The following is a 26213-nucleotide window of genomic DNA, read 5'->3' on the forward strand; positions in this document are numbered from 1 at the left end:
TACTCAAGACATTAAGGCACTGTTTATTTTATCGTAAGATATTTATCTATTGCGAAACAAGGACTTAAAAAACTTGCACGAGCTGAGATGGCCTTTAAAGCTTCCTATCCAGATGTCCCTTAGCAGCCAAAAAGAAGCATAAAAATTCCAAACCTGAAGCTTTTGTTGCTCAGTCAAAACCAGATGTTTCTGCTATAGCACTTGGTTAGCCATCAGACTGCTTGATTTTGTCTGCTACTCCTACTGTTGCGACCCCGTTGAAGGCTAGTAAGATGCAGCATTTTGGTATGCCGATCTTGACTGAAAAGACAGCTGGTTGGCCATGAATGAAGAATCATGGCTCATTATTTCTAAGGGACTGGAGGGCATTCCACAAATTTTGGTCCAAGAAGAAGTACCCGGTACCCTGATTTGAGGTACTTAAGTGTTTGGCTCCTCCCTGTTATGTTCATGCTGACATTCCTTAGAAAAAACATTCTTCCTTTTCTCCTACTTCTGCAATTAAGGTATGAATTTTCCAAATTTACAAACACTAAACCTGACTCTGGGTGATAGGATTCTGATACCATGATACCATGCAGACAATTTTTCAGAGGAAATGCCACAGGTGTTGCATTAGGCTAGAAGACCTTTTACAAGAAAATCTTATGTTTCTATATGGAAAAGGATTTTCTGTCTGGTGTCAAAATAGAAAAGAAGGTCCTTATCATATGGGCATTCTTTCTGTGATTTGGTATCTGTTAGTTCAGTTCAGAACTGGTATACTCATCATTTAAGGCACATTTGTCAACTATATCCACCTACTTACCTTTAGATCCACCAGTCTGTGCATGCTTTGAGGTCAAGCAATTTTTGAAAGGTGTCCTTCACATCAGGCCACCAAGAAAATTCATACCCCCTCCTTGAGACCTGAATTTCATATTGAAGAAACTGACTGTCTCCTTTTGAGCCTATTGATCCTTCCTGATGTCACAGCTACATTTGACACTGGTTGTGACACATCTTAAAAATCTGCCATTGTTTTGTTTTGTTTTTTTCTAAGTAGTTTTTGCCCCCTCTCTTACCAGCCATCAATCCTTCCCCCGTTGGTCTTCAGCCCATTCATTCCCAGTGTTGGGGATCACCTCTAGAGCAACTCTGGTAGGAGACATCTGGAAGGTGTGTCATTAAGACATCCATGATGGTTACTTTTGTCCATCCTGGTAAGGAGGACATTTGCTTATTAGCCCGACCCCTCCCTGACTGTTCAGATGTTAGTATCCTTAATAAAACTCTGATTTCCTGGGTTGCAGTCAGGACTCCTTCCCTATGTGCCATGGAGCCAGGCTTGTATTTTTTTTCTTCACCTCACAGAAAGAGGTTCTCCGGTTCGATTCTTGGCTGGAGTGCCTTCTCTATGTGGAGTCTGCATGTCCTCCCCGCAGTCGAGTGACGTTTAAAGACATGCCGGTAGGTGCATGTGTGAATGGGTGTGCCTTCTTTGAAGGTTGGGTGTCAGGCTGGCACCTCGGCACTGTAAAAATCCACTGCCAATCATTAGCGGACTGGAGTTCCACTGTGGCGACCCCTAACCGGGAAAAGCCGAAAGACATTGGTTTAAAGATGTTGATGTCTTTTATTCTTTTCATTATAAAATACTTGTATAGCAATCAAATAAATAACTAAATAAATATAAATGAAATTCCATTATTTAACAGTTGCAAAAAGCCTTTTTGCAAATCAAGAGTTATGTTGAATATGGACTGTTATTTTTTAAATTAACCCCCAATCAAAAAATAATTGTATACTCCTTGCCATCTACTGTCCCAGCACTGTATGTTTTTCCCTTTTACTGTATTAAGTTGATTTACCACTGTTTTAGTTTTGTTGCACCATATCATATGGTGTCTCTCAACTGTTCTGATGTGGTGATATAGTAAGTTTGGCTCCAGTACAAACATAATTTTTCTTTTACATGTAAGTTTACCTTTAAGTAAACATTTCAGTTACAGATGCATTTCTGTTCTATTTTATCTTGACCTACATTATGATGTTACACAAGAAGCACACAGGAGCTATTAAAGTCAACAAGATTGTGTTTTTATGTCTGCTATTATTTATTTTTGAATTTTATTCACTCTTGTAATTAGTAGTATCAACCATCCAGCAAGAGTTTGTGCTTTGTTAGCTTCATGTCCGTTTCACAAGTAACTTGTATTGAGACTTGATTTATCATTACTCCTGTTTCTGCTCTACTGTATATGTACTTCAAGCAACTGACATTAGGTGGACGTTTATAGCCATAGCTGTGTCTTTTTATCATAGCAAGAATTAACTGTTTAAGTGCAGCTTGTTATTGTTAGACATTTGAAATGAACCAGTTAATTATATGTAATTTGCAGGAAAGCACAATGAATTATAACACTGTAAAAATAGTAGCAAAGTCCTGGCAATGTAAATTCTGCCTTATTTCAATATTATTGCGGGTGTTTTTTAAGGACAGTCAGTGTAGAGATTTGTAGGAATGAGCAGGGCTGGGAGTCTGCTTTTGTTTGTGCTTATTTTGTTACTGAAGGCCTCACAAAATCAGCTTTTAAGAAAGAGATAAGTAGCTTCACTATTGTTATGTCTTGAGAAAGAGACAGAATTATACTTGATAGTTCAGTCATACATGAAATGTTTACAAACGCAAAAGGTTTCCAGATGTTCTTTGTGTTTCACTGTTGCAGTCATCACATTTGTGTTATCTGCTTGCAGTAGCCCTCAGTCGGCCTGATTATCAAAGTCTTGGGTCCTGCGTCGGATGCTGTCTCATCTTCCATGACGTCAGGTAGTCAGGGGTATAAAGCATGCAGCCGATGCCATTACATCAGTCTTTCTTGCCGTGCGGTGCCCGAAGCAGTAGTAGTTCGCAAGTGCCGGTCGGCCAACTCCTGAAATTTTCGTTTTCGAGTTTCAGAACCGATGTCTTCAACTAAGCTAAGTAACCCCATTGGGGAAACTTTTTCTTGCTCTAAACCGATGTCAGTAAAAGTTAATAATTGTATTTCTTGTAGAAAACAAATACCTCATAAAGATTTTCGTTCATACTGCATTCCTTGCTTAGGCCCTGCCCACGACGTACCTCGCTGTCGGTTTTGTGCCTTATTTAAACAACAAACTATTCGTCGTCTGTTTATTTACGCTTCTAAATATTTTGGTACTCGGTTCAATTATCCAGATATGGCTTAGGTAAGCCACAAGACTACCGACATTCTGAAAAAACGCAAATATAAAGACAGACTGCATAGGTCCAAAGCTGCAGACGACGCTTCTCCTAAGCTAGTCACCAGTTCGCCGCTACTCAGTGAGGCGCTTTCACAGCCGCTGATACCCGCTACTTCAGATTTGCAGGCCTCTACTGAGACCCATTCAGAGTCCGGTATGCCACAAGATGCTTCATCTGTGGAACCTGCGGATGTCTCTACCTTGGATGGGTCTGGAGTCGCTGTGCAGTCAACGGCTTCTGAGGGTGTATTCAGACCTACTGACTTGCATATTAAACCGACACCATCTTCTTCTTCAAGGCCTAAAACTCGATCTATGCCTAAAATACCGACTCCCAGACCGCATGGTCAGGCCTCTATGCCTAAAAAACAAATAAGAATGGCTGAAAACCTTATTACTCTAATCAGGGGAAGCCACCCTTCCCCGTCTAAGAGATCTAGGACTGAGTTTCCTTATGATTCTTCTGATCAGAACTCTGAAATTTCTGTTTCCTCTGATGACCAGGATTTACCCTTATCTACCTATGAAGATTCTGATGCAGAGGACTCTACTCCCTCTGCTTCCCCTCCAGAGGATTTCTCTTTTGGTGAAACCTTGCATACTCTTAGGGAGCATTTTCGCTGGGAAAGCCAGGACTCCTCTGACTCTAAAAAAGAGGCTTAGGGATTTCTTACTCCTGCCCCAACACAGGCCTTTAGCTATCTCCCCTGTACTGGACATTGTGGATGATGCCTTTTCGGAATCTAGCTTGGCCTCTGACTCTTTACCTCCTGCTCCCAGAAAACCTGATAGATATTACAGGGTCCCTGACTCTCACAAGTTCCTCTTTAAAAATCCTACTGTGGATCCTGAGACCATATGTTGAAGTATCAGTAGCATATTATTGGATTGCTTAAACAGAAAATTATGTTGATTCCTGACTGTGCTGAAAATAAAGATTTACAGGATTTAATACATTCTGCTGAAAAAGTTGGAAAATATACTTTGCAATGTGGTTTTGATTCACTAGAGGCATCTTGCAGGGCTGCTTTCACTGGGTCTGTACTTAGAAGGCATGTTTGGCTTAAGGAGCAATCTTTGCCATATCATGTTAAAGCTAAATTGCTGGATGCTCTCTTAAACCAAGACCGCCTGTTTGGCAACAAAGCAGAAGAAGTACTTAAAAAGATGGAGGAAAAAGCTAAATCTATGCAAACTGTTAAAGATTTTCCTGCAAGTACAGCCTCCCAGATTTAGTAGGCATTGGCACTCTAAAAATTGGTCCTTTCCTGCCTCTTCCAGGCGTTCTCCGTCCAAACCCAGAACCAGCATAACACCCAGGCTTCAGTCCCAAGGTACTCACAGGACTAAGCAGTGGGGGACTCCCACTTCCAAAGCAGGGAGTGGTGAGACCCCCCCCCCCATGGTAAACTGTCTTAATGACTAAACTTTAAATCTTCCAAGCCCTGCACAACTGACTGAAAGATTGCCCTGCAGGAAAAAAATTGGGAACTCATTACTCAGGACAAATGGGTTTTAAATATAGTTTCCCAAGGATACAGATTCCACTTTCATTCCTTACCAACCCCAAACAGTTGGCCAGCTCTACCCCCAAATCAGTGGGCAGAGGCTCAAAAGGAAATTATCTTTCTCTCTTTAGCATCAGGGCTATTCAACCTGTTCCAGAAGAGGAAAGGGGACAAGGTTTTTACTCAAGACTTTTCCTGGTGCCTAGAAAAGACAACTCCCGGCATCCTATCCTGGACCCCTCTATCCTAAACACATTTTTGGTGATCCCAAAATTCAAGATGCTAACTCTTCACCAGCTGCTTCCTATGCTAGGCAAGGATGCCTGGTTAGCAACACTGGATTTAAAGGAAGCCTACCTGCACTTCCCAATAAGGGAATCTTGCAGAAGATACCTACGCTTCAAAGCAGGCTACATGCACTATCAGTTCTCTGTACTGCCCTTTGGTTTATCTACTTCGCCCAGGGTATTCACAAAGTGCCTAGCTCCAGTCATTGCATTTTGCAGGCAAAGAAATATCCAAATATAGCCATACCTGGACGATTGTCTAATTCAGGCAGAAAGCCAGGACATACTATTGAATCATCTGGCATTTGTACAGAAATTGCTAACTTCTCTGGGGTACACCATAAATGAAAAGAAATCACATCTTGTACCCTGCCAACAAATTGTATTCCTGGGAGCAAGCTTGAACACAACTTCCCAGATGGCTTTCCTCACGCCAGAGAAACAAGTTCATTTGACAGCCTACTTCAAACTACTGGTCACAAAGACCCAGCCATCTGCAAGGAAAATACTGCAAGCCCTGGAGTTCATGGCCTCCTGCATTCTCCTAATTCCATATGCAAGACTGCATATGAGGAAACTACAATGGTATCTAAAATGCCTATGGTGTCATCATTCTCAGGATCTAAAAGCAATGATTCCTATCATACCTTGTTTACAAATAGAGTTCCTTTGGTGGGCAGAGGCCTGCCACCAAAACAAGGGACTGCCATTCACTCTACCCCCTGCCACCCAAGCTCCAACAACAGACGCATCAGACTATACATGGGGGGCTCACTTGGCAGGGAAATGTATTCAGGGCAAATGGAACCCAAGTCAAATGCACCTGCATATCAATCAAAAAAATGTTAGCTGTACAGAATGCTCTGACAGCCTTCAAGGGCCACATTCTTCCAGGACAATAAGTGGTAAAGACTGACAACACCACTGTTATGTGTTACATAAACAAGCAGGGGGAACCCACTCATACCCTCTCTGCAGACTAGCCATGGCTCTGGAACGCTGCCTTGAGCTGCCAAGTGCACCTACAGGCTCATTTCCTGCCAGGAAAGCTAAATACACTGGCAGACGAACTAAGCAGAAATCTCATGGACCCACACGAGTGGAAACTGGAAGCAAAGATATTCAACATGTTGAAAAACAAATGGGGGAGCCCAGATATAGACCTGTTTGTCTCCCCCCAGAACTACCAATTGGAAAAATTCTGCACAAGGACTCCCCACAAACAAGCTTGGAAAGTGGATGCCCTGTCCTTCACCTGGAAAAAACTATCAGTTTATGCCTTTCTCCCTCTGCCTCTCCTGTCCAAGGTACAACTAAAGATCAAACAGGACAAACCAAGGACGATACTGATTGCACCAGACTGGCCATGTCAGCACTGGTACCCCCTCTTGCGCAGTGTGTCACTGCTGGCACCATGGCACCTGCCTCAGACCCCTGCCCTGCTGTCCCAGCAGGAGGGCCAGATTCTGCACCCACAGCTTCAAACCCTGAACTTGGCAGCCTGGCTAATTACCTGATCTCTCCGTTACCATCTCTCAGTAAGCAAGTGTTGGATGTCATTCTGGAGGCAAGGAGGTCTAGTACTAGAAAATCCTATGCTGAAAAATGGAAAGGAGTCTGTTCCTGGAACCTAACTCAGGGGATGGGCACAGCAGCGCCCAATTTAACTCAGATTCTTCAATACTTAAGTGAGATTCTTCACAAGGGCCTTTCCTTTTCCTCCATCAAAATTCATGTCTCAGCCATTTCAGCTCATTACAACACAGAACCACCCCTCTTCTCTCATCCACTGCTGAAGCAGTTCTGCAGAGGGGCCAAAAACTAAGACCACCCAGGAGAGCCCCTACCCCAGCCTGGGACCTTAACTTTGTATTGGAAAAACTCACTCTACCTCCTTTTGAGCCAGCTGCAAATGCATAGTTGAAATTCCTTTCTTGGAAAACAGCCTTCCTTTTAGCCAAAACGTCAGCAAGGAGGGTGTCTGAATTACAGACCCTCAGGGCATTGGAGCCTTTCATCATTTTTCATGCAGACAGGGTGTCCCTCAGGATCAATCCCTCCTTCGTGCCCAAGGTGGTATCCCGTGTGGCCCTTAATCAGTCCATTCATTTGCCAACCTTCTGTTCTAATCCACAGAACAAAGGGGAATGAATACTGCACTCCTTAGATGTGCACAGACAACTTAGATTTTATTTGGACAGGACTAAGCCTGTCAGGAAATCTGAACAGCTACTGATTGCATTTGCTGCAGGGGAAGAGGGGAAGGCCATTTCAAAGCAAACCATTTGTAAATGGATAGGCCATTGCATTAATTTCTGTTATAAGCACCATGGAAAACCTACCCCACAGGAGATTAGACCACATTCAACCAGGGCTGCATCTATCTCTACAGCCTTTCTCAGTGGTGTCCCTACCAGGGACATCCTAGAAGCTGCTATCTGGAGTTCTGTACATACCTTTACCAAGCATTACCATTTGCCAATTTTCTCTAAATCCAGAGCTGGCTTTGCCACTGCAGTCTTGCAGGGCCATACATCTGGTCCTAATGCTATCTACCTTCCTGCTCCCATCCTTAGCTTTCGGAATCTACCTAAATGTGATGACTGCAACAGTAAAACATGAAGAACATTGTACAATTGTGTACACTTACCATAAATGTAGATGTTCGAGTGTATTCACTGTTGTAGCCCTAGTTACCCTCCCTCCAGCACCCTGAATTCTATTGGCTATACCTCTGTTCTTACTTACTATGCTTAAACCTTTTTGGTGTATTTGCTTTTTTTGTTGGAGGTGTAACCTTATATATATAATTGCTTCCCATTATGGGGGCACCTGACATCTGGGGCAAGAAAAACTGATGTTATGGCATCGGCTGCATGCTTTATACCCCTGACTACCTGACGTCATGGAAGATGAGACAGCAACTGACGCAGGACCCAAGACTTTGATAATCAGGCCAACTGAGGGCTACTGTAAGCAGATAACCCAAATGTGGTGACTGCAACAGTGAATACACTCGAACATCTACATTTATGGTAAGTGTACACAACTGTACTTTTTGTCAGTGCACCCTTTTACCTTAAAAGGTTTCCTTTGTTAAATAACTCACTTTTGTAGTTCCATCATTCCCCTTTATGCGTACACGACATGTTTATATAAGCTGTGACAAACCTCCATTTTTCAGCCCCCCACCCCCAAGTGTCATATAAACAAAGCAGGATAGTACTTTAATGGCTTCAGGAAGTTTCCTTCATTCTCATTGCTCACTGACAAGTGCTTCTTCAGCCACACATTTTTACTCCCAACTGCTTCACTTCAGTTACAGTGCAGGTCAGCATTCTGCACTGATGTATCACTACAAATGCGTTTTTTGGTCTTCTGTGACATGTTATTGCTGTTCTAAATAATATTTCCAGAAATGTAACTTATAAAATCTGCATAGACAAGTACTTCTTCAGCAGCCTCTGGTTTATTGCTAAAACTGCTGCTGTTGGGAAGACTATACAGAATGAAATAATCATCTTCCTCAGCAGAGTGATTCCTTAAGTGTAATGCTGATGTTCTTCGTGTTTCACTGTTGCAGTCATTACATTTGGGTAATCCTGCTGGCAGGTTGCCCTCAGCCGGCCTGAATTCCAAAGTGTTGGTTCCTGCGTCGGCTGCTGTTGCCCCTTCCCTGACGTCATGTCATCAGGGGTATAAAAGAAGCAGCCGACGCCATTTTCTTCAGTCTTTCTTGCCATGCGGTGCCCGAAGCAGAAGCAGTTGGCAAGTGCCGGTCGGCCGACTCCTGAGATTTTCGTGTTCGAGTTTCAGACCCGAAGTCTTCAATAAAGCTAAGTACCCCATTGGGGAAACTTTTTTTTTGCTCCAGTCCGATGTCAGAAAAAGTTAATAATTGTATTTCTTATGGAAAGCAAATACCTCATAAGGACTTTCATTCTTACTGCATTCCTTGCCTAGGCCCTGATCACAACATTTCTGGTTGTCGGTTTTGTGCTAGATTTAACCAACCCACTATTAAGCGTTGGTATGATTTTGCTTTAAACTATTTTGGATGCTGGTTTAATTATCCAGAAATGTCGTCGGATAGCCATCCAACTACTGGAGTTCACAAAAAAACGCAAAGAAAAGGAGAGAGATAAACAACCGAGGTCCAATACCGATGACGAAGCTTCTCCTAAGCCAGTCGCCGGTTCACCGGTTCTCAGTGAGGCGCTTTCACAGCCCCTGACGCCCGCTACTTTAGAGTCGCAGGCCGTGGAGTCAGCTATGCTGCTGGAAACTCAAGGTATTGGAGCCTCGGACACTATTCCCTCAGATGGGTCCAGAGCTGCTGAGCAGGCACCGGCTTCTGAGGGTGTATTCAGACCTAAACATCTTTACATTAAACCGACTTCAGCTTCAAAGGCAAAGACTAAAGCACCTTCTAAAGCAAAGAAACAAACTCAAGAGCCACCTGGACAGGCCTCTATGCCCAAAAAACAGATGCTCAAAATGGCCAAAGACTTGATTACCTTGATCAGGGGTTCCCATCCCCCTCCTGATAAGAGGCCTAGGCAAGAGACTGACTATGAATCTTCAGATCAGGTTTCTATTTCTTCTGATTCCTCTTCTGATCAGGAATATTCTCTACCGCCCTATGGGGATTCTGATGCTGAAGAATCTATACCTTCAGCTTCTTCTCCAGAGGACTATTCTTTTGGGGAAACCTTACATACCATGAGGGAGCATTTCCACTGGGAGAGCCAAGATTTTTCAGAATCTAAAAAGCGGCTCAGGGATTTATTTTACTATCTCAACACAGGCCTCTAGCCATTCCACCTGTGTTAGACATTGTAGATGATGTGTTTTTGGAGTCTAGTATGACCCCTGACTCCTTACCTCCAGCTCCTGTTAAGCCTGACAGATATTACAGGGTTCCTGATTCTCATAAATTCCTTTTTAAAACCCTGCTGCTGACCCAGAAACTATTTCACAGGGTCCCAAAGGAGTTAAGGCTTCTGCATCAAAAAAACCCCTACCACCTCTGACAGGGATTCTAGGGCACTGGATAGATGGGGAAAAAAGGTTTACACATCTGCTACCTTGGCTATAAGGGCCTTAAACTGTCAGTTTCATATGCTCAAATATCAGCAACATGTCATGGCATTGCTTAAACAGAAAGTGTTAAACTCTGAATGTGCAGAAAACAAGGAAATGCAGGATTTATTGCATGCAGCTGAACAAGTTGGAAAGCATACTTTGCAATGTGGTTTTGATTCTTTGGAGGCCTCCTGTAGGGCCGCTGTTACGGGTTCTGTAATTAGGAGGCATGCTTGGTTAAAGGAACAAAATCTGCCTGATCATGTTAAAGTTAAATTATTAGATGCACCTTTACAGCATGATACTTTGTTTGGTGTTAAGGCAGAAGAGGTGTTAAAGAAAATGGAGGACAAAGCTAAATCTATGCAAACTGTCAAAGATTTTTTACAAGTACAGCCACCTAGGTTTAGTAGACACTGGCCTACAAAGAATTGGTCTTTTCCTGTGTCAGACAGACCTCAAAGGGGCAGATCCAGATGCCCAAGAGGCAGATCACAGGTGCAAGGTTCATACAGGTCAAAGCAATGGGGTGCTTCTTCTTCCAAACTTGGAGAAGACAATTCACAGCCATACAGGAAACAGTCCCAATGACTTCCCCCTGCCGGCACCAAGCACGTATGTCCTGGTAGCACCCTTAGGGGGAAAATTAGAACTTTTTTCTCAAAATTGGCACATTATAACCCAGGACAAGTGGGTTCTAAATATAGTGTCACAAGGCTACAAGTTCCATTTCCATACCCTGCCAAAGGCAAACGGCTGGCCAGATCTCCCAAAACATCAATGGGCAGAGGCACAAAAACAAGTCTCATCTCTCATAGACATGGGGGCCATTCAAAAAGTACCAGAGCAAGAGCAGGGACAAGGATTTTACTCAAGACTGTTCTTGGTCCCCAGAAAGGACAAGGCCTGGCTACCAATACTGGACCTATCTATTCTGAACACATTCCTGGATTTACCAAAATTCAAAATGTTGACTTTGCAGCAGCTTCTGCCCATTCTGGGCAAGAATGCTTGGCTTGTGACTCTTTAGACCTAAAAGAGGCATACCTGCATGTCCCAATCAGACAATCATGCAGAAGATACCTCAGATTCAAGGCTTTCTCAACGCATTACCAATTCTCTGCACTGCCCTTTGGCTTATCAACTGTGCCCAGGGTCTTTACAAAGTGCCTGGCACTAGTAATTGCATTCTGCAGACAAAGAGGAATACAAATATATCCTTACTTGGACGACTGTCTAATTCAAGCAGAGAACAAGGACATTCTTCTACAGCATCTGGCGTTTGTAAAAAGACTTCTAACATGCCTAGGGTACACAGTCAACGAAAAGAAATCAAAACTAGTACCCTCTCAAGAGATAATATTCCTGGGTGCAAGCTTAAATACAACTGCCCAGATGGCTTATCTCATGAGAGATAAACAAAGGCAACTGACTACCTATTTCAAAATGTTGGCAACAAAGGCCCAGTTATCTGCAAGAAAAAATTCTGCAGGCTTTGGGCTTCATGGCATCCTGCATCCTACTAATTCCATATGCAAGACTGCATATGAGGAAACTTCAGTAGTACCTAAAAAGTGTTTGTGCTCAACATTGCCACAGCCTGGAAACAATGATTACTCTCATTCCCTGCCTGCAACAGGAGTTTCGATGGTGGGCGAAGGCTTGTCACCAGAACAAGGGACAGTCATTCACATTACCCCCAGCCAGGCAGACACTAACAACGGATGCTTCAGATTATGCCTGGGTGGCCCACATGGCAGGAAAATGCATTCAGGGCACATGGTCCTCAAACCAAATGCATCTACATATCAATCAAAAGGAGATGCTAGCTGTTCAAAACGCCCTGACAGCCTTCAAGGACCTACTTCATCTGGGACAACTACTGATAAAGACAGACAACACCACGGTCATGTGGTATATAAACAAGCAGGGGGGCACACATTCTTATCCCCTTTGCAAACTAACCATGACTTTGTGTGACACAGCATTGACTTACCAAGTACATCTGCAGGCACAATTCCTGCCAGGAAAGGAAAACACTCTGGCAGACGAACTAAACAGAAACCTCATGGATCCCCACGAGTGGCAGCTGGATCCACAAGTCTTCAGCATGATAACAAGGAAATGGGGGTGCCCGGACATAGATCTATTTGCCTCCCCTCACAACTATCAACTAAAAAGATTCTGCACAAGGACTTATCACAGACAAGCATTGAAAGTGGATGCCCTATCTTTCTGCTGGAAAAACCTATCAGTATATGCCTTTCCTCCACTGCCTCTCCTCCCCAAGGTAGTCCTAAAGGTCAGACAGGAGAAACCAAAGATGATTCTGATTGCCCCAGACTGGCCCCGCCAGCACTGGTATCCAATCCTAAGGAACCTGTCTCAATGCCCAGGTTGGACCTTACCTCAAATACCTCATTTACTGTCACAGCAAAACAATCAGATCCTGCACAGCCAACTCACTACTTTAAACCTGGTAGCATGGTGGATAATGTAGTCATACAAAACACACCTCTCAGTAAAGCTGTGATGGATGTCATTTTGGAAGCCAGAAGGCCTAGTACTAGAAAATCTTATGCTGGAAAATGGAAGAGATTCTGTGCTTGGAACCGGACACAAGGAACTGATGCAGCTGTTCTAAATATTCCTCAGATTTTGCAATACTTAACTGAGATGCTGGACAAAGGCCTGTCTTTTTCATCAATTAAAATTCATGCCTCTGCCATTTCGGCTCATTACAATACAGAGCCACCAATCTTTTCTCATCCTTTATTAAAGCAGTACCTCAGAGGAGCCAAAAACTTAAGGCCTCCAAGGAGAGCACCAATGCCTGCATGGGACCTCAACTATGTCTTGGAAAAACTCACCCTGCCTCCTTTTGAGCTAGCTGCTACTGCTGACATAAAGATTTTATCTTGGAAAACAGCTCTGCTCCTAGCAATAACTTCTGCAAGACTGGTTTCAGAGCTACAAGCACTCATGGCTGTGGAACCTTTTATCATGTTTTATCCAGACAGGGTCTCTCTTAGGACAAACCCAACATTTATGCCTAAGGTGGTGTCCAGTGTGGCTCTTAACCAAACTATTCATCTGCCAACCTTTTATCCAAATCCACAGAACAAGGGGGAGAGAATTCTCCATTCTTTGGACGTACACAGACAACATAGATTCTACTTGGACAAAACCAAAGTTTTCAGGAAGACAGAGCAATTACAAGTGGCATATGCTGCAGGATCACAAGGAAAGGCTATCTCAAAGCAGACTATTTCTAAGTGGATAGGCCACTGCATTCATTTCTGCTATTTACACCATGGCAAGCCAGTGCCTAAGGGCATTAGGCCACATTCAACCAGAGCTGCAGCCACTTAGCAGCCTTTCTCAGGGGAGTACCAACCAAAGACATTTTAGAGGCTGCTACTTGGAATTCGGTGCACACCCTTACAAAGCACTATCATCTGCAACTCTACTCTAAATCCAGGGCAAGCTTGTTCTGCAGGGCCTCATAGCTGCTCCTAATGCTGTTTAGCTCCAGCCTCCCAATCATAGCTTTGGGACTCTACCCAAATGTAATGACTGCAACAGTGAAACACGAAGAACATAGTACAGTTGTGTACACTTACCATAAATGTAGATGTTTGAGTGTATTCACTGTTGCAGTCCAGGTTACCCTCCCGCCATCCCCCTTTTTTCTGCTGGAACTTTTCTTTCCTTCTCTGATTTATACAACCTATGTGGTGTATTTGCTTGTAGATGAAGGTAAAGTTTATATTGGTGTATGTATTTTTATATATATATAAATTTTGGCTACCCTTTTAGTGGGCACCTGACATCTGGGGCAAGAAAAACTGAAGAAAATGGCGTCTGCTGCTTCTTTTATACCCCTGACATCAGGGAAGGGGCGACAGAAGCCAACACAGGACCCAAGACTTTGGAATTCAGGCCGGCTAAGGGCAACCTGCCAGCAGGATTACCCAAATGTAATGACTGCAACATGGTAAGTGTACACAACTGTACTTTGCATGCGAGTTGAATGATGTAAATTTTGTCATTATTCTAGCCTCTTGATAAAAAGGTGCCAGTTATCAGTGTGAATCGATGTATTTCTACTGCATTAAACTCCAGGTATGTGATTAAGCAATGTTAGCTTACACATGTTTTGCTTCTTTTCTGTAAGGCACATGAGGATCCCATGTATGATTTGATTCAGGAAAATAAACGAAAGGAAAAGGAAATGAGGTAGGCATACCTACTGCTTATGATTTCAGAATGAAGAAATTATGAACCATTACATTCTATTTGTTTTTTTTTTAAGTACTTGGTGGTAAGTCTGATTCACACAACATTGTGTTTCATCAATGAGGAGATGGGATACATTGTTTTTTATCTAGTAATTAAAACAAAAATGTTTTTAAGGCAAAACAGTGATGAAATGAGATAACTATTCACCAAAAAACAACAACACACTGAACGACAGCACTTTTGTCAACACAGTCAGTGACTTTTTCAAGTCCAGAAAACCTAGCTAAGCCTGTGGCAGAAATAAAATGTTGGGCATGTCCATGCCGTATTGCAAAGGGTTGTAATGCTGGTACCAGTTCATGTACAAGTTCATAAAGGGGGGCAGCGTCAGAACTAGATAACTTTAGATCCACTAGCCTGGACAATATTCTATGTAAAAATCATGGAAAGAGACATAATGGAAACTACCCAAAGTGACAGAGGGAACCTAATTCTGTTATGTATGGATTGGTTTGTTTTTTTTAATCCCTTAATATTTTTGAAAGGACTGTCCCCAGACATGATGTTTTTGGATGTTTTTCTTTTTCTTTATGAATGCGTCTCCTTCCAAAGTGTTCAGGAAATTTTACTAGCATAATTATCAATAAAACTCCCTTACTTCGGGTTTCTGCTATCAAAGCAAAGCAGCAGTCACATTTTGAATTTTAATTGGAAAAATCTATTCTAATGCCACAGTATATTGAAAAGTTTACTTTAATGCATAAATGTGTACCGTGTAAGCCCTACAACTGAAATGACATGATTTAATTATGTTTTGATTTTTTTTTTTTTTTACTTTAAAGAGAAGTAAAAGATACACTTTTGTTTTCAAATGACCTGTCCTGTAAGTGTTGTGCCTTATAAATTTCAAAAGGATTTTTTTGACTGGAGTTTAAACCTAACTTCAAATGGCTCTATTTCTCTACTGTTTCAAGATAATTCTTATCAAGATCTTCAGGAAAAGACTCCATGAATAATCAGCATTTTATTTTGTTATTGCTTAACCTAATATCTATAATGGAAAGCAGAAAACAGAATCACAAACATATTCGTGCCTGTCAGAACAAGTACAATTTGTAAGTTGCTGTAACATATAAAATGACAGAAAATATCAATATTTTGAGAGGCAAAAATATTATTTTTTATTCCATAAAAGCACACCAATGATAATTTAGATAGATGCAGATTTTGTCACCCTGAAAAAGTGAAAAATGTGCATGTCTGTTTGAACAGAATGGATAACAGCAGAGCAGTCATGGCTGAATAAAGCTAGTGGTGGTACCTGACAGTATAAGATATTATTCTTATAACCAGAAGAAATGTTGCAACAACTTTCTCATAATAATGTGCTATGACTCTTGGTTATAGCCCACAGTTAACTGGTGATTTCTGGTGGTACCTAACAGTATGGGATATTATTCTTATAACAAGAAAAAAACGATATAACAACTTTGTCATAATAATATGCCATGACTCTGAGTTATAGCCCACAGTTAACTGGTGATTCCAGGTATATAGTCGCATACACAGCATCATATTTATGTAATGTACTTTAATTTATGAGTCTAAATGTGGGTGGTCATAATTCCAGTGACAAATACCACCCCTGTTTAGGGGAGATGCATAGGATGTATACTTGTAATGTTATGTCAGCTTAGAAAGGGTGTATTTTAGATCACTGTTATATTCTGAGTACTAGAAGAAGTCAGGTACAACACATCCAATGGAAATTGAGTACATAATATAAAATGTCTGAATGTGGTGGTGAAGAGCTTATGAACCCTTCCCCCATGTAGTTTCTATGAATAACCAGTCATTTCTCAGTCTGCATTTGAGATTTCATTACTGAAGAAAATCATCTTGAAGAGCTACATAGCACTCAGTGGTACTCCTTTAAGTTATACCATTTCTCCCCAGCTGTTAGTGGCTTCATTTTTGTTTTATCCTGTGCCATACCTCTCAACCTGGAAACATCAAAAATCTGGACAAAGCCCATGAAAAATAGGTACAAATCTGTATGCTGATTAACATCTAATTTGCATACATAATTATGTAACCCCGCCCATAGGTTCATAGATTAGTACTAGGCTAACTACCCTTGTGGGCCATTTTAAGCCTAGCCAATTACCCCATGTAAGAATCAAACCCTGCACCTTGTGTCTATAAGGCAAAAGCCTTAACCATTATGCCAACCTCCCACCCAATCCAATGGAATTGTGGGATACCAAATTTCAAACGCAAACTGAAGAACAGACAACAAAAATATGGCACCAGAGTCCCCTTGCAGCCATTCTAATGTCCCATTACCTGGCTATTTTGCCCCATTTACCATAAACACTAATGTGTGCATACTGATTTTCTTCTACAATAATTATTTGTATTTTATTTTTACATTTTACAGCACAACAATGCATAAACACCAATAGACATCTGGTCAACAAAGCAATACTGTGTCACAATGAAAATAGACTTGGCATTAAAACTTCTCTGCCCTTGAAACTCACATTCATTGAAACCCACACCACATCCAAAGAAATGCATCTGGCCAGTGGTGGATAAAGATTAACTTTGGGCTGTTTTCAAATCATTGGCCCCTTGCATACAAAACAAGAAACATACATGTGTTCTTTTCTTTGATATACCTTCCTGACTTTATTAAATTATATTCCTTGTATAATACAGCACACTTGTTATATAGAGCGCATTTTAAATTTACTGTTTGAACATTTTCCAGTAGGCGGTACTGTAGGCAAAGAAACAAAATGCATGAACCAATAATGACAAAACTGCCCAGTTCAGAACATTTCCATTATAAAAGTCTACTTCCACACCCACACTATAAATAGAATGACAGTAGTGTAAGCCATAGGCATCTTGCACAGCTTCTCACACTTATTTTCAATTTCATTTTGGGGGTGGGGACAAAAGGTCAAACACCAGGTACATATTTTAAACATTGCTTGTATCATTTTGTAAAGTTGCTAGAATAAAATGTTGTGTTACCACTGTGCATTTCACTGGCAAGTCTTGAACCCAGGACCCTATCCACCACAGTCAGAGCAACATACCACTATGCCAGATCAGCAGCAACCTGAAAAATAGGAAGACTGAAACTTAATGGCTGTCATTTAGTGAATTCATTTCTCACCTCTCATTTCACCATAACTCTCAACCTCTTAGCACAAAAAACCTGGACAAACAAAGCCAGTAATGGGGGAATACAAATTCAGTTCTCACCATAGCTCTCAACTGTTAGTACAAAAATCGTGGGCAAAGCTCACAAGTGGTGGTGGCTAAGGACGTTAGGCTCTTTTGAGCCTGAGTACCTGTAGCCACCAGGTGTATTAAATGGGGGGCATTTTCACACACACACACACACACACACACACACACACATCTCTGAATGTTAGTTTCCTAACTTACATGGAGTCTTCAGTCTGCCGGTAGTCCAATTCCTGACATATACTTGTCTTCAACCTTCTCTGAAAGTTAGTCCGAATAATTATCCTTCCGTTCTGTAACAGCAACCATTTGTTACTGTTAATCCGATTCCCCCACATAAATAATACTCCATACTAGTGCTATAACAGCAACTGTTTGTTGCCGTTCCCACTCGCATTTGAGTAGCCAGGCCAGCTGGAAATTCGTGAGCTCCTTGAGCTCAATTCTGACAGGCTGGTAGCCCTGATGGAGCTGACGTCATTGCGCACATGATGACATCTGCTCTAACAGCGCGAAAATTAAAAAAACAAAAGAAAAATCGGAAATGAAGGGGTGCCACTCGAGAATCGTGGCACCCCTTCATTTGAACCCCAAAACTTGGTAAAAACCGAGTAAGTTTGCACGATTGGGAGGTATGTCCTGTACTTATATTAACAGCTCCTAGAATGTGTTTTTGTTGTAAGCTACATTTAGACTAGTTTGATTCATTGGATCCCTGCTTCTTGGTAATAGCATTGGTGAGAAAACTCATAAATGTGAGTTAAATCATCTTGAAGAACTGTAAGGTGTTTGTTTTAAATTGTTTACTGTTTTCACCAATTATAGCTGCAGTAGTTGTAAGGCATGTACAAGTGTTTGATTTATTGCATTCCCAGCTGTTAGTAATAGCAGACTGGTAGCACAACCAATGATTTCTCAGCCCTCATTTTGAGGGGGAGACAACAGAATCTATGAGGACTTCCCAACTGTCTGTCTATGGAGGCATTTGGGGGTCATATCTCCCTCTACCTTCATGCATGGCAGTTCATCATTCAGTACAGTTGGCTCAGGGAGATAGTATCCAGAGGCTACAATATTCCCTTTATAGCCACCATCTAGGCCATCATTCTTAATATCCCTCCCTATCAAAGACATATGGCTAAACTAGAATTGGCAAGTCTATCATCAAAAAACAATCTATTAAGTCCCTCCAGACCAGATAGAATCTAAAAGTTTATTAAAGTTACTTCTTGGTTTCAAAGAATGCAAAGGACTTCAGGCACTTATTCTGAGTGGCCTTAATCTGTACTTAAGGAAAGCAAAGTTCTGAATGGTCATGGACCATTCAGTCTTCCCATGCATGTAGAAAAGGAGACTGGATATGCTGTTTGTATCTCCAGGATGCCTGTTTGTATTTCAAGATAGCCAAGTAAGTGAGGAACTTTCCTGCACTTCAGGATCAGAGCCAGACATTATCAATTTTGAGCCCTCCTATTTGGTCTGTCCACAACCCCCAAGATGTTTGCCAAATGCATGGTGGCCGCAAACACCCTATTCTAAGATGAATGGCATTTAACTTTTCCCTTACCACAACCCCCAAGATGTTTGCCAAATGCATGGTGGCCGCAAACACCCTATTCTAAGATGAATGGCATTTAACTTTTCCCTTACCTTGATGGCTTGCTGCTGGCAGCAACAACAACAGAGTCCCTGATCAGAGCAAGGAACAATTTACTTCAGCTGTTCACAACCTTGGAGATCTCAAATAACACTGCAAAGTTACAGCAAGACCCATCAAGTGCACAGAACTTTATCTGTTGTCAGACCAACATGAGGGAATCTGTAGTCAAGCTTTCATCAGACAGAACTGACAGCAGTCGGTCAGTTATCCCACATTTTCCTGTTATCCCCAAAAATGGAAGCTACTGTGTGGCTCAATGTTTTGCATCTGATACCAGTAATAGTTTTCTTTGTTCCCTTCAAAAATATAGAATGAGTGTATTTTAAGCAGTCAAGGTCCAATAGAATCTGAACTGTGATCAGATGTCCCTTCTGATACAGTTAGCAAAGACTTGCCATCAGCATCTTCAGTAGCAGCTACAGCAAGATGGTCTTTTGCAGGCTGTCCCATTATCTTTCCACCTCCAGAGTGACTGTCACTGCACCTGTCCTGGAGAGGTGGAGGTGTGTTATTTGTTTAGGGCAGGCTATCTAAGAGACACAATTGGAGCAAAAAGCCTCTCTGCATATCAGCGTCCTGGAAAGAAGGGTAGTCTTCCTAAACATGACATGCCTACAAGACTCCCTCTCTGCGTGTAATTGCCATTCACTCCAGTATCATGACGGTAGATTAGTATATCAGCAAGCGGGGGACATTCTCATTCATATGCCCTTTGTTGTCAAGCTATAAGGCTACGGGAACAGGCCACTTTGTCACACTGTTCCCAGTCAAGCAAAATATGTAGCAGAGAAGTTCTTTCTGTGCTTACTGATGCCTCAGGTATAGTCCCTCAGTCAGTCCAAGATAAGCATCGTTTTCCATTGCTGGTGAAGGCTTTACTGCTATCTTTTGCATCTTTGACCAAAGCCAAATGCAACAGCTACTCTTCTGTAATTCCTCCACAGGGGCAGACACCCTGGGTCCAGCACTGGCCACTGGATCTTCTTTATATATTTCCCCATTTCCATTCAGAATTAAGTTCTTGTAGAAAGCAAAGATGCAAAAGGCCAGGGTCATGCTTGTTTTTTTCATTTTGACTCAGACAGGATTGGTTACCTCTGCTGTGACCTCACATGTTAAAGAAATCATTTCTATTCATTGCCAAATAGGTCTCTTGTCCCATCCATTCAGCAAACCCTACCTGGACCCTTAGTCCCTCCAGCTGTATAATCTCATAGTTTCTTCAATTCCCCTTATGGCCAGAGGCCCACACTTCCACTCATCAGTGGTCCAGATCCTTATTGCATCCCAGAAATCCTCCATTAAGAAAAAATGCAGAAGTATGTGGGTAGTTTTCTTTATGGGTAGTATAGCAAGGTCATAATCCTTTATTGGCTCCAGTTCCAACAGTTCATAAGTTCGAGTGGATTATTTGTAGCCTAGCAAAAAATCCCACTTGTTCTACAGTTTTTAGCTAAAATTTGTGATGAGCTACAGACACTCTAGGTTCACTTAGCTGCCATTTCTAATTTTTATCATTATGTGAATTATTCTTTCCTAAATTTTTTAGAAGTATGCAAGGCATTTCGAAGGAGACCTTCCTGCTTAGACCTCCTGGCAGGGAACCTGATCTTTCCTGGTATTTAAATTTCATTCTCATAAAGTTGTCGTTACCCTCCTCCAAAGCAGTAGTTATGATGAATGTTAAATATTGTCATGGAAGACATAATCAGTGGCAGTTAACTTTTGGCCAAGAGAATTTCTGAAATCCAAGTCTTGTCTTCTAAACCTCCTTACATTGTATTTTAGAAGGAAGGGGATTTTATTATGTACAAACCCAGAGTTTATGACTGAAGTAATACCAGAGCTTTGGATGTTAGTCTTAACTGATGGTCAGTCTTGCATTCTTTCCTCAGTATTTCAGTCAGGGAGAGTAGCTACTCCATTGCCTGAATTTTTATTTTCAATTTCACTTACAAAACAAAGGATGTCAGAAAGGATGATCAGTTGTTTCTTTGAGACTTTTTTGTCCCATTGTGTTTGTAACCAAAGTTCATGCTTCCCATATAGCTATCAGAATGCTTTTTTTTCTTTAGAAAATACAGGATGTCTTTACTAAGCAAACCTGAAGCACATTCCACTAGAGCTGTAGGTACCTCTCAGAATCTTTCAAGCATTCATCAGTTGATGTCATCTATGCAGCTGTAACATGAGCTACACTGCAGACATTTACAAGCTACTACGAGCTGGGTCTGTTGTCAGTGTCCAGGTCTATCTTTGGGGCCAACATACTTTGTGGTATTCTGCCTTGATACCACCTAAGACATTGACACAGGACTGTGTCCTGAGGTTGAAGTTGAGAGGTTAGACCATGAGAGATGCAAAGATTATCCTCCTCTTATCATAATTACATCTTCAGGATTCATATCCATCCTTTTGAACAAACCCACTCTCACACTGAGCAGAGTGGAGGAGAGGTGTTGATTACAGCTCTTAGCTGAGATATATAAGAATCCTGTTTTTTTCGATTATCTATACTGATTATTGTTTCTAGCAATTTATATATAGCACTTTTTATTGCCTGCTGCATAGTTTTTGAGTGTATTTTTATTGCTTTTAACTAATCTGCATGGGTAACTGATTTGATTGCAGTTAAAAAAGCATTCTGTAGAGTCTCATTGCTCCTTTATCTGTTTAAAAACTTTCATTTTGTGGCTTTCTGTAGTGCTTTACTGTCTGTAGGCAAATGCTTTAGTTTTGTCCTAGTTCAGAATTGCTGGCTCTGGGTTTGTTTGTTTATACAGTGATTGTTCAAAGCTCATGAACAGGCCATCTTGGATTAGCTGAAGCCTTTCTTTACCTTGGCTAGATTGTGTTAATTGGCTGCTGGCTAGTGGGGGCTGGTTCTTTTGTGTTTTTGTAAAAAAAAAAAAAAAAAAGAGTTGTCTAAGGTTGTATCTTCTGGTATTTAAGCCCTAACTTTGAGAGGATTTCTGTCTATACACACTGAGCAGAGTGGAGGAGAGGTATTGACTACAACTCTTAGCTGAGATATACAAGTATCCTTTTTTTTTTCAATTATTTATACTAATTATTGTTTCTAGCAATTTATATATAGCACCTGCTGCATAGTTTTTGAGTGTATTTTTATTGCTTATAAGTAATCTGCACGGGTAACTGATTTGTTTGCAGTTAAAAAAGCATTCTGTAGAGTCTCACTGCTCCTTTATCTGTTTAAAAACTTTCATTTTGTGGCTTTCTGTAGTGGTTACTGTCTGTGGGCTAATGCTTTAGTATTGTCTCCACCCTCTCTCCCTGTTGGTGTCTTGCAGTTGCCCGCCCCTACTGTAAATCTGATCTGGGACACTCCTCCAGTCTAGTGTCATTAGCTCAGTCTACCAAATACAGAGAGAACATTTGATAAGGCCTTCTGTTTCTCCTTTTTCCCTTCGAAAAAAATTTTTTTTGCCTGAATCTCCTTGTGTTCTGACTGTGCTTCTCAAACATTTTGGAAATATAGAGTATATTTTAGAGCATTTATTATAACTGTAATTGCCTTAATATTGCTACAACTCAAGTGCTCTAGGTTGAACTGCATCTGAAGTGTTTGTGTGTTTTAGCTGCTTTTCTGTATATGTAGACTTCTCTGTATATGTAGACTAGCTACTTATTCTGCTGTGTTACTGCGTCTTAAATCGTTTTTCAGTTGTGCACTTGCCTTGCTTCATTTAAAAAGTTTTAATTTGCTAATTTTGTAGAGTTTTAATTGCATTTACTGTTTAGGACTACACACTCAAGTGTTTAGCCTTTTCTGTGTTTATTTACTGTATTATTGCATTGTTTAGCCTGTTTCAACAAAAAAAATACTATCTTGTTTGCTCGTTTCCCACCTTTTCTAGCCAGTCCATATCCCAGACTTTGCTTGTATCAGGACTTTATTTTCTGTCCTCAGAGCTATCCAGACCTTGCTGTGGTAGAAGGAAGTCCTACTGCTTACCAGTGGGACTGGTGAGCAGTACTGCCCGTCTAACGCTAGAGGAGTGGTTTCCAGCTCTGAAATTGTAATTTTATTAGCCTTTTTGGGCTGATTTCTATCCCTTTCAACTTTCTGGCTTAAAAACGCATGTGTTTGCACTTTTTTCACATCGTGCAGCACTGCGAGGCTACAGTTAAAACTATTCCAGTGCCAGAAAGTTTGCCCTTCAAATTTTCCCTTAGAACTAGCTGGTTTCTCAGTAGTAGCACTATAAAATCTGAACCCCTGTGACTAGCACTTGCTCTAGAACCTGCTGGAAAGGACTAGGAAGCCTGAAACTGATTCAAGCACTCAGCTTTCCTTGTCAATAAAGAGAAATTAATCATAGGCACTAAGCCTATAATTGCAAAGTACCTTGCAAAGGTAAGGGAAAACAGCTCTTAAACTTTACAAAAAAGCACCTAAACAGGGATGTCCAAGGGTCAGCTTCCGGTGATTTCTCCTGTCCACCTGGTGAATCTGGGCATACGGGGGCAGTGCGGCAACTGCCTCATGTACACAGACAATCCTCTCCTCCTACCACCCAACACTACAACCTGCGAGAGATGCACTTACATAGCCAAATTGGAAGCAAAGTTCTCTCCATCAAGATTGTGCTGGACAGTCAAGAGGAGACATTTAAAACCTGCATTACACCTCAAACAACTCATAGCCCTTCAAAACCCACACAATCAACACCCACACATAGCAACACTAAAACCACATATGCGGAGGCCCTTAACATTAACCTGCCCAAGCAACAAGGACTGCCGAAACGCAAACAAACACCAGTCACAACCAAAGTGACACATAGATCACAACACCCGTGTGCCACCCAACAACAGCCCCTAAGGCAAGACAATGTACCCAACACTTTAGTCATAGGTGACTCTGTAGTCAGGCACACTGATGTCCCACTCACCAGGCTGAACAAGAGAAAATTATAGTCAGCTGCCTGTTGGGTGCCAGGATCCGCCACATAACGCATGCACTCAAGTCACTCCACAACAAGTACAAATACAACTCTGTCATTATCCACGCTGGAGTGAATGACTTGAGACATACCTCCCTGGACTACATGAAAAGAGACATGGAAGAGCTCTTGGATCATGTGACCCAGGCAGGTATGACCCTGGCACTGAGTAGCATCCTGCATTCACCCAGAATGATACCACAGTATAAGGACAAAATGATTGACTTCAACAATTGGCTAAGCTTCTGGTGTCATTCAAAGGGGATCCAGTATTTGTCTGCCTGGGAAGACATGATCGACAAACCACGATGCTTTGCCAGAGATGGTCTACACCTGTCACCCCTGGGATTCAGGTTGCTGGCTAAAAATCTTGCCACCCCTATATAGTGCCTTTTTTAGGCAAGGTTCAAAGGATAAAACCACCACCGTAACAGATACAAGCATGCAAAATCTGAAGGTAATGCTACTCGGTGCTAGAAGTCTAAACCTCAAAATGCACTCTCTCGAGGCACTCCTAAAAATGGAGAACATCAATATCTGTGCAGTAACTGAGACTTGGTTCAAGGCTCCAGAGAGCACACCTGCAATACCAGGCTACAATTCTTACCACACTTTTCGGCCACAAAACCAAGACCGAAACACTAAAGGTGGAGGAGTGTCCATATTCACCAAGGATATTCACACCTCCAGGCTAGTTGCCCAACACAGTGCATCTGAAATTCTCCAGGTGCAACTAACACTCGCTAAGACTGCAATCCAAATTGTAGCTTGCTACAGATCCCCCACCATGCCCCAAGATTTTCACGACACCTTTCTAAACATACTGGAAAATATTAAGATACAACCAAACACCCTAACACTGGGTGATTTCAACTACCCTGCAATTAATTGGGAAAACTACTCAGGTACCAACTCCTTTTTCCAACGGTTCTTGGAATTCATAAATTCCAACGCCCTGGATCAACTAATCTTTGTCCCACCAGGGGCTCCAATATCATAGACCTGGTCATTACCAACATGGGAGAGAGATGCTCCACACCAGTGGTCACCTCCTCATTGGTCAGGTCTGACCATAAGCAAATCACCTTTGACATCTACATCCCACCCCTACCCACCCCCAGTAAGGAAACCTCCTTAAAGAACTTCTCCAAAGCCAACTTCATGCTACTGAAGTCAGAAGTGACAAACTTCACAACACCCATGCAGACGAGATCTGGAAGTTTGACTGCAGAATCCTACACTAAGGCACTGTACGAGCACATCCACTTGTGCATGAATCTTGCCATCCCAAATAGAACCAAGATGCTCTTCTCCAAAAAAAAGGATGCAAATCTAGTGGTCCCCTGCTATAAACAAACTATACAACAAAAGGAAGAAACTGTTGCAGAAAAGAGGAAAATCCCAAGATGCAAAAAACTCCTTCACCAGCCGTAGTAAGAAGTTGAGATCCCTCATAAAATCCTCAAAAGCTAGTTACGAAAATAAAATTGCCATAGATTCCAAAGACAACCACAAGGCATTCTATAGTTATGTCAAGAATCTAAATGGCAATGCTCAGATCTGCTCAGAGCTACAACAGAATGGCATTAAATATACTGATCCCAAGGATATTGCCAATATCCTGGCAGATCGATTTAGTGCCAACTCCACCCCCCTCTCACCCCTAAAGGGCCCATCTCATTACCAAAAGATTGCCAAATTCTGATAATCATGGCCACACAGGTAGAAACCGCACTCTCCAAAGCTAAGAATACAGCATCCATGGGACCAGATGACATCCCAGGCTGTGTACTACATGAACTACAAAATGAACTGGCACCTCACCTAAGTGTCATCTTTAATCATAGCCTCACCTCAGGCTTCGTGCCCACTGAGTGGTGCACAGCTACTGTTATCCCGCTCCCCAAGGGAGGATCCACATTGGATCCCAGGAACTACCGTCCCATCAGTCTGACAA

The 26213-nt window shown here is 41.8% G+C and overlaps 1 protein-coding gene across 1 annotated transcript in view; it reads left to right on the top strand.

Moving 5' to 3' along the window:
* The window catches only part of RP9 (RP9 pre-mRNA splicing factor), a 316476-nt gene that overhangs the window by 255778 nt on the left and 34485 nt on the right, over positions 1-26213 (top strand). Inside the window, exon 5 of the mRNA XM_044064585.1 lies at positions 14304-14365. Coding sequence (XP_043920520.1) covers positions 14304-14365 — 62 coding nt within the window. The remainder of the gene's footprint in view (positions 1-14303; positions 14366-26213) is intronic.

This window comes from Protopterus annectens, chromosome 3.part0, assembly GCF_019279795.1.
Source record: "Protopterus annectens isolate FY-2018-M chromosome 3.part0, PAN1.0, whole genome shotgun sequence".
In the NCBI taxonomy this organism is placed as follows: domain Eukaryota; kingdom Metazoa; phylum Chordata; order Ceratodontiformes; family Protopteridae; genus Protopterus; species Protopterus annectens.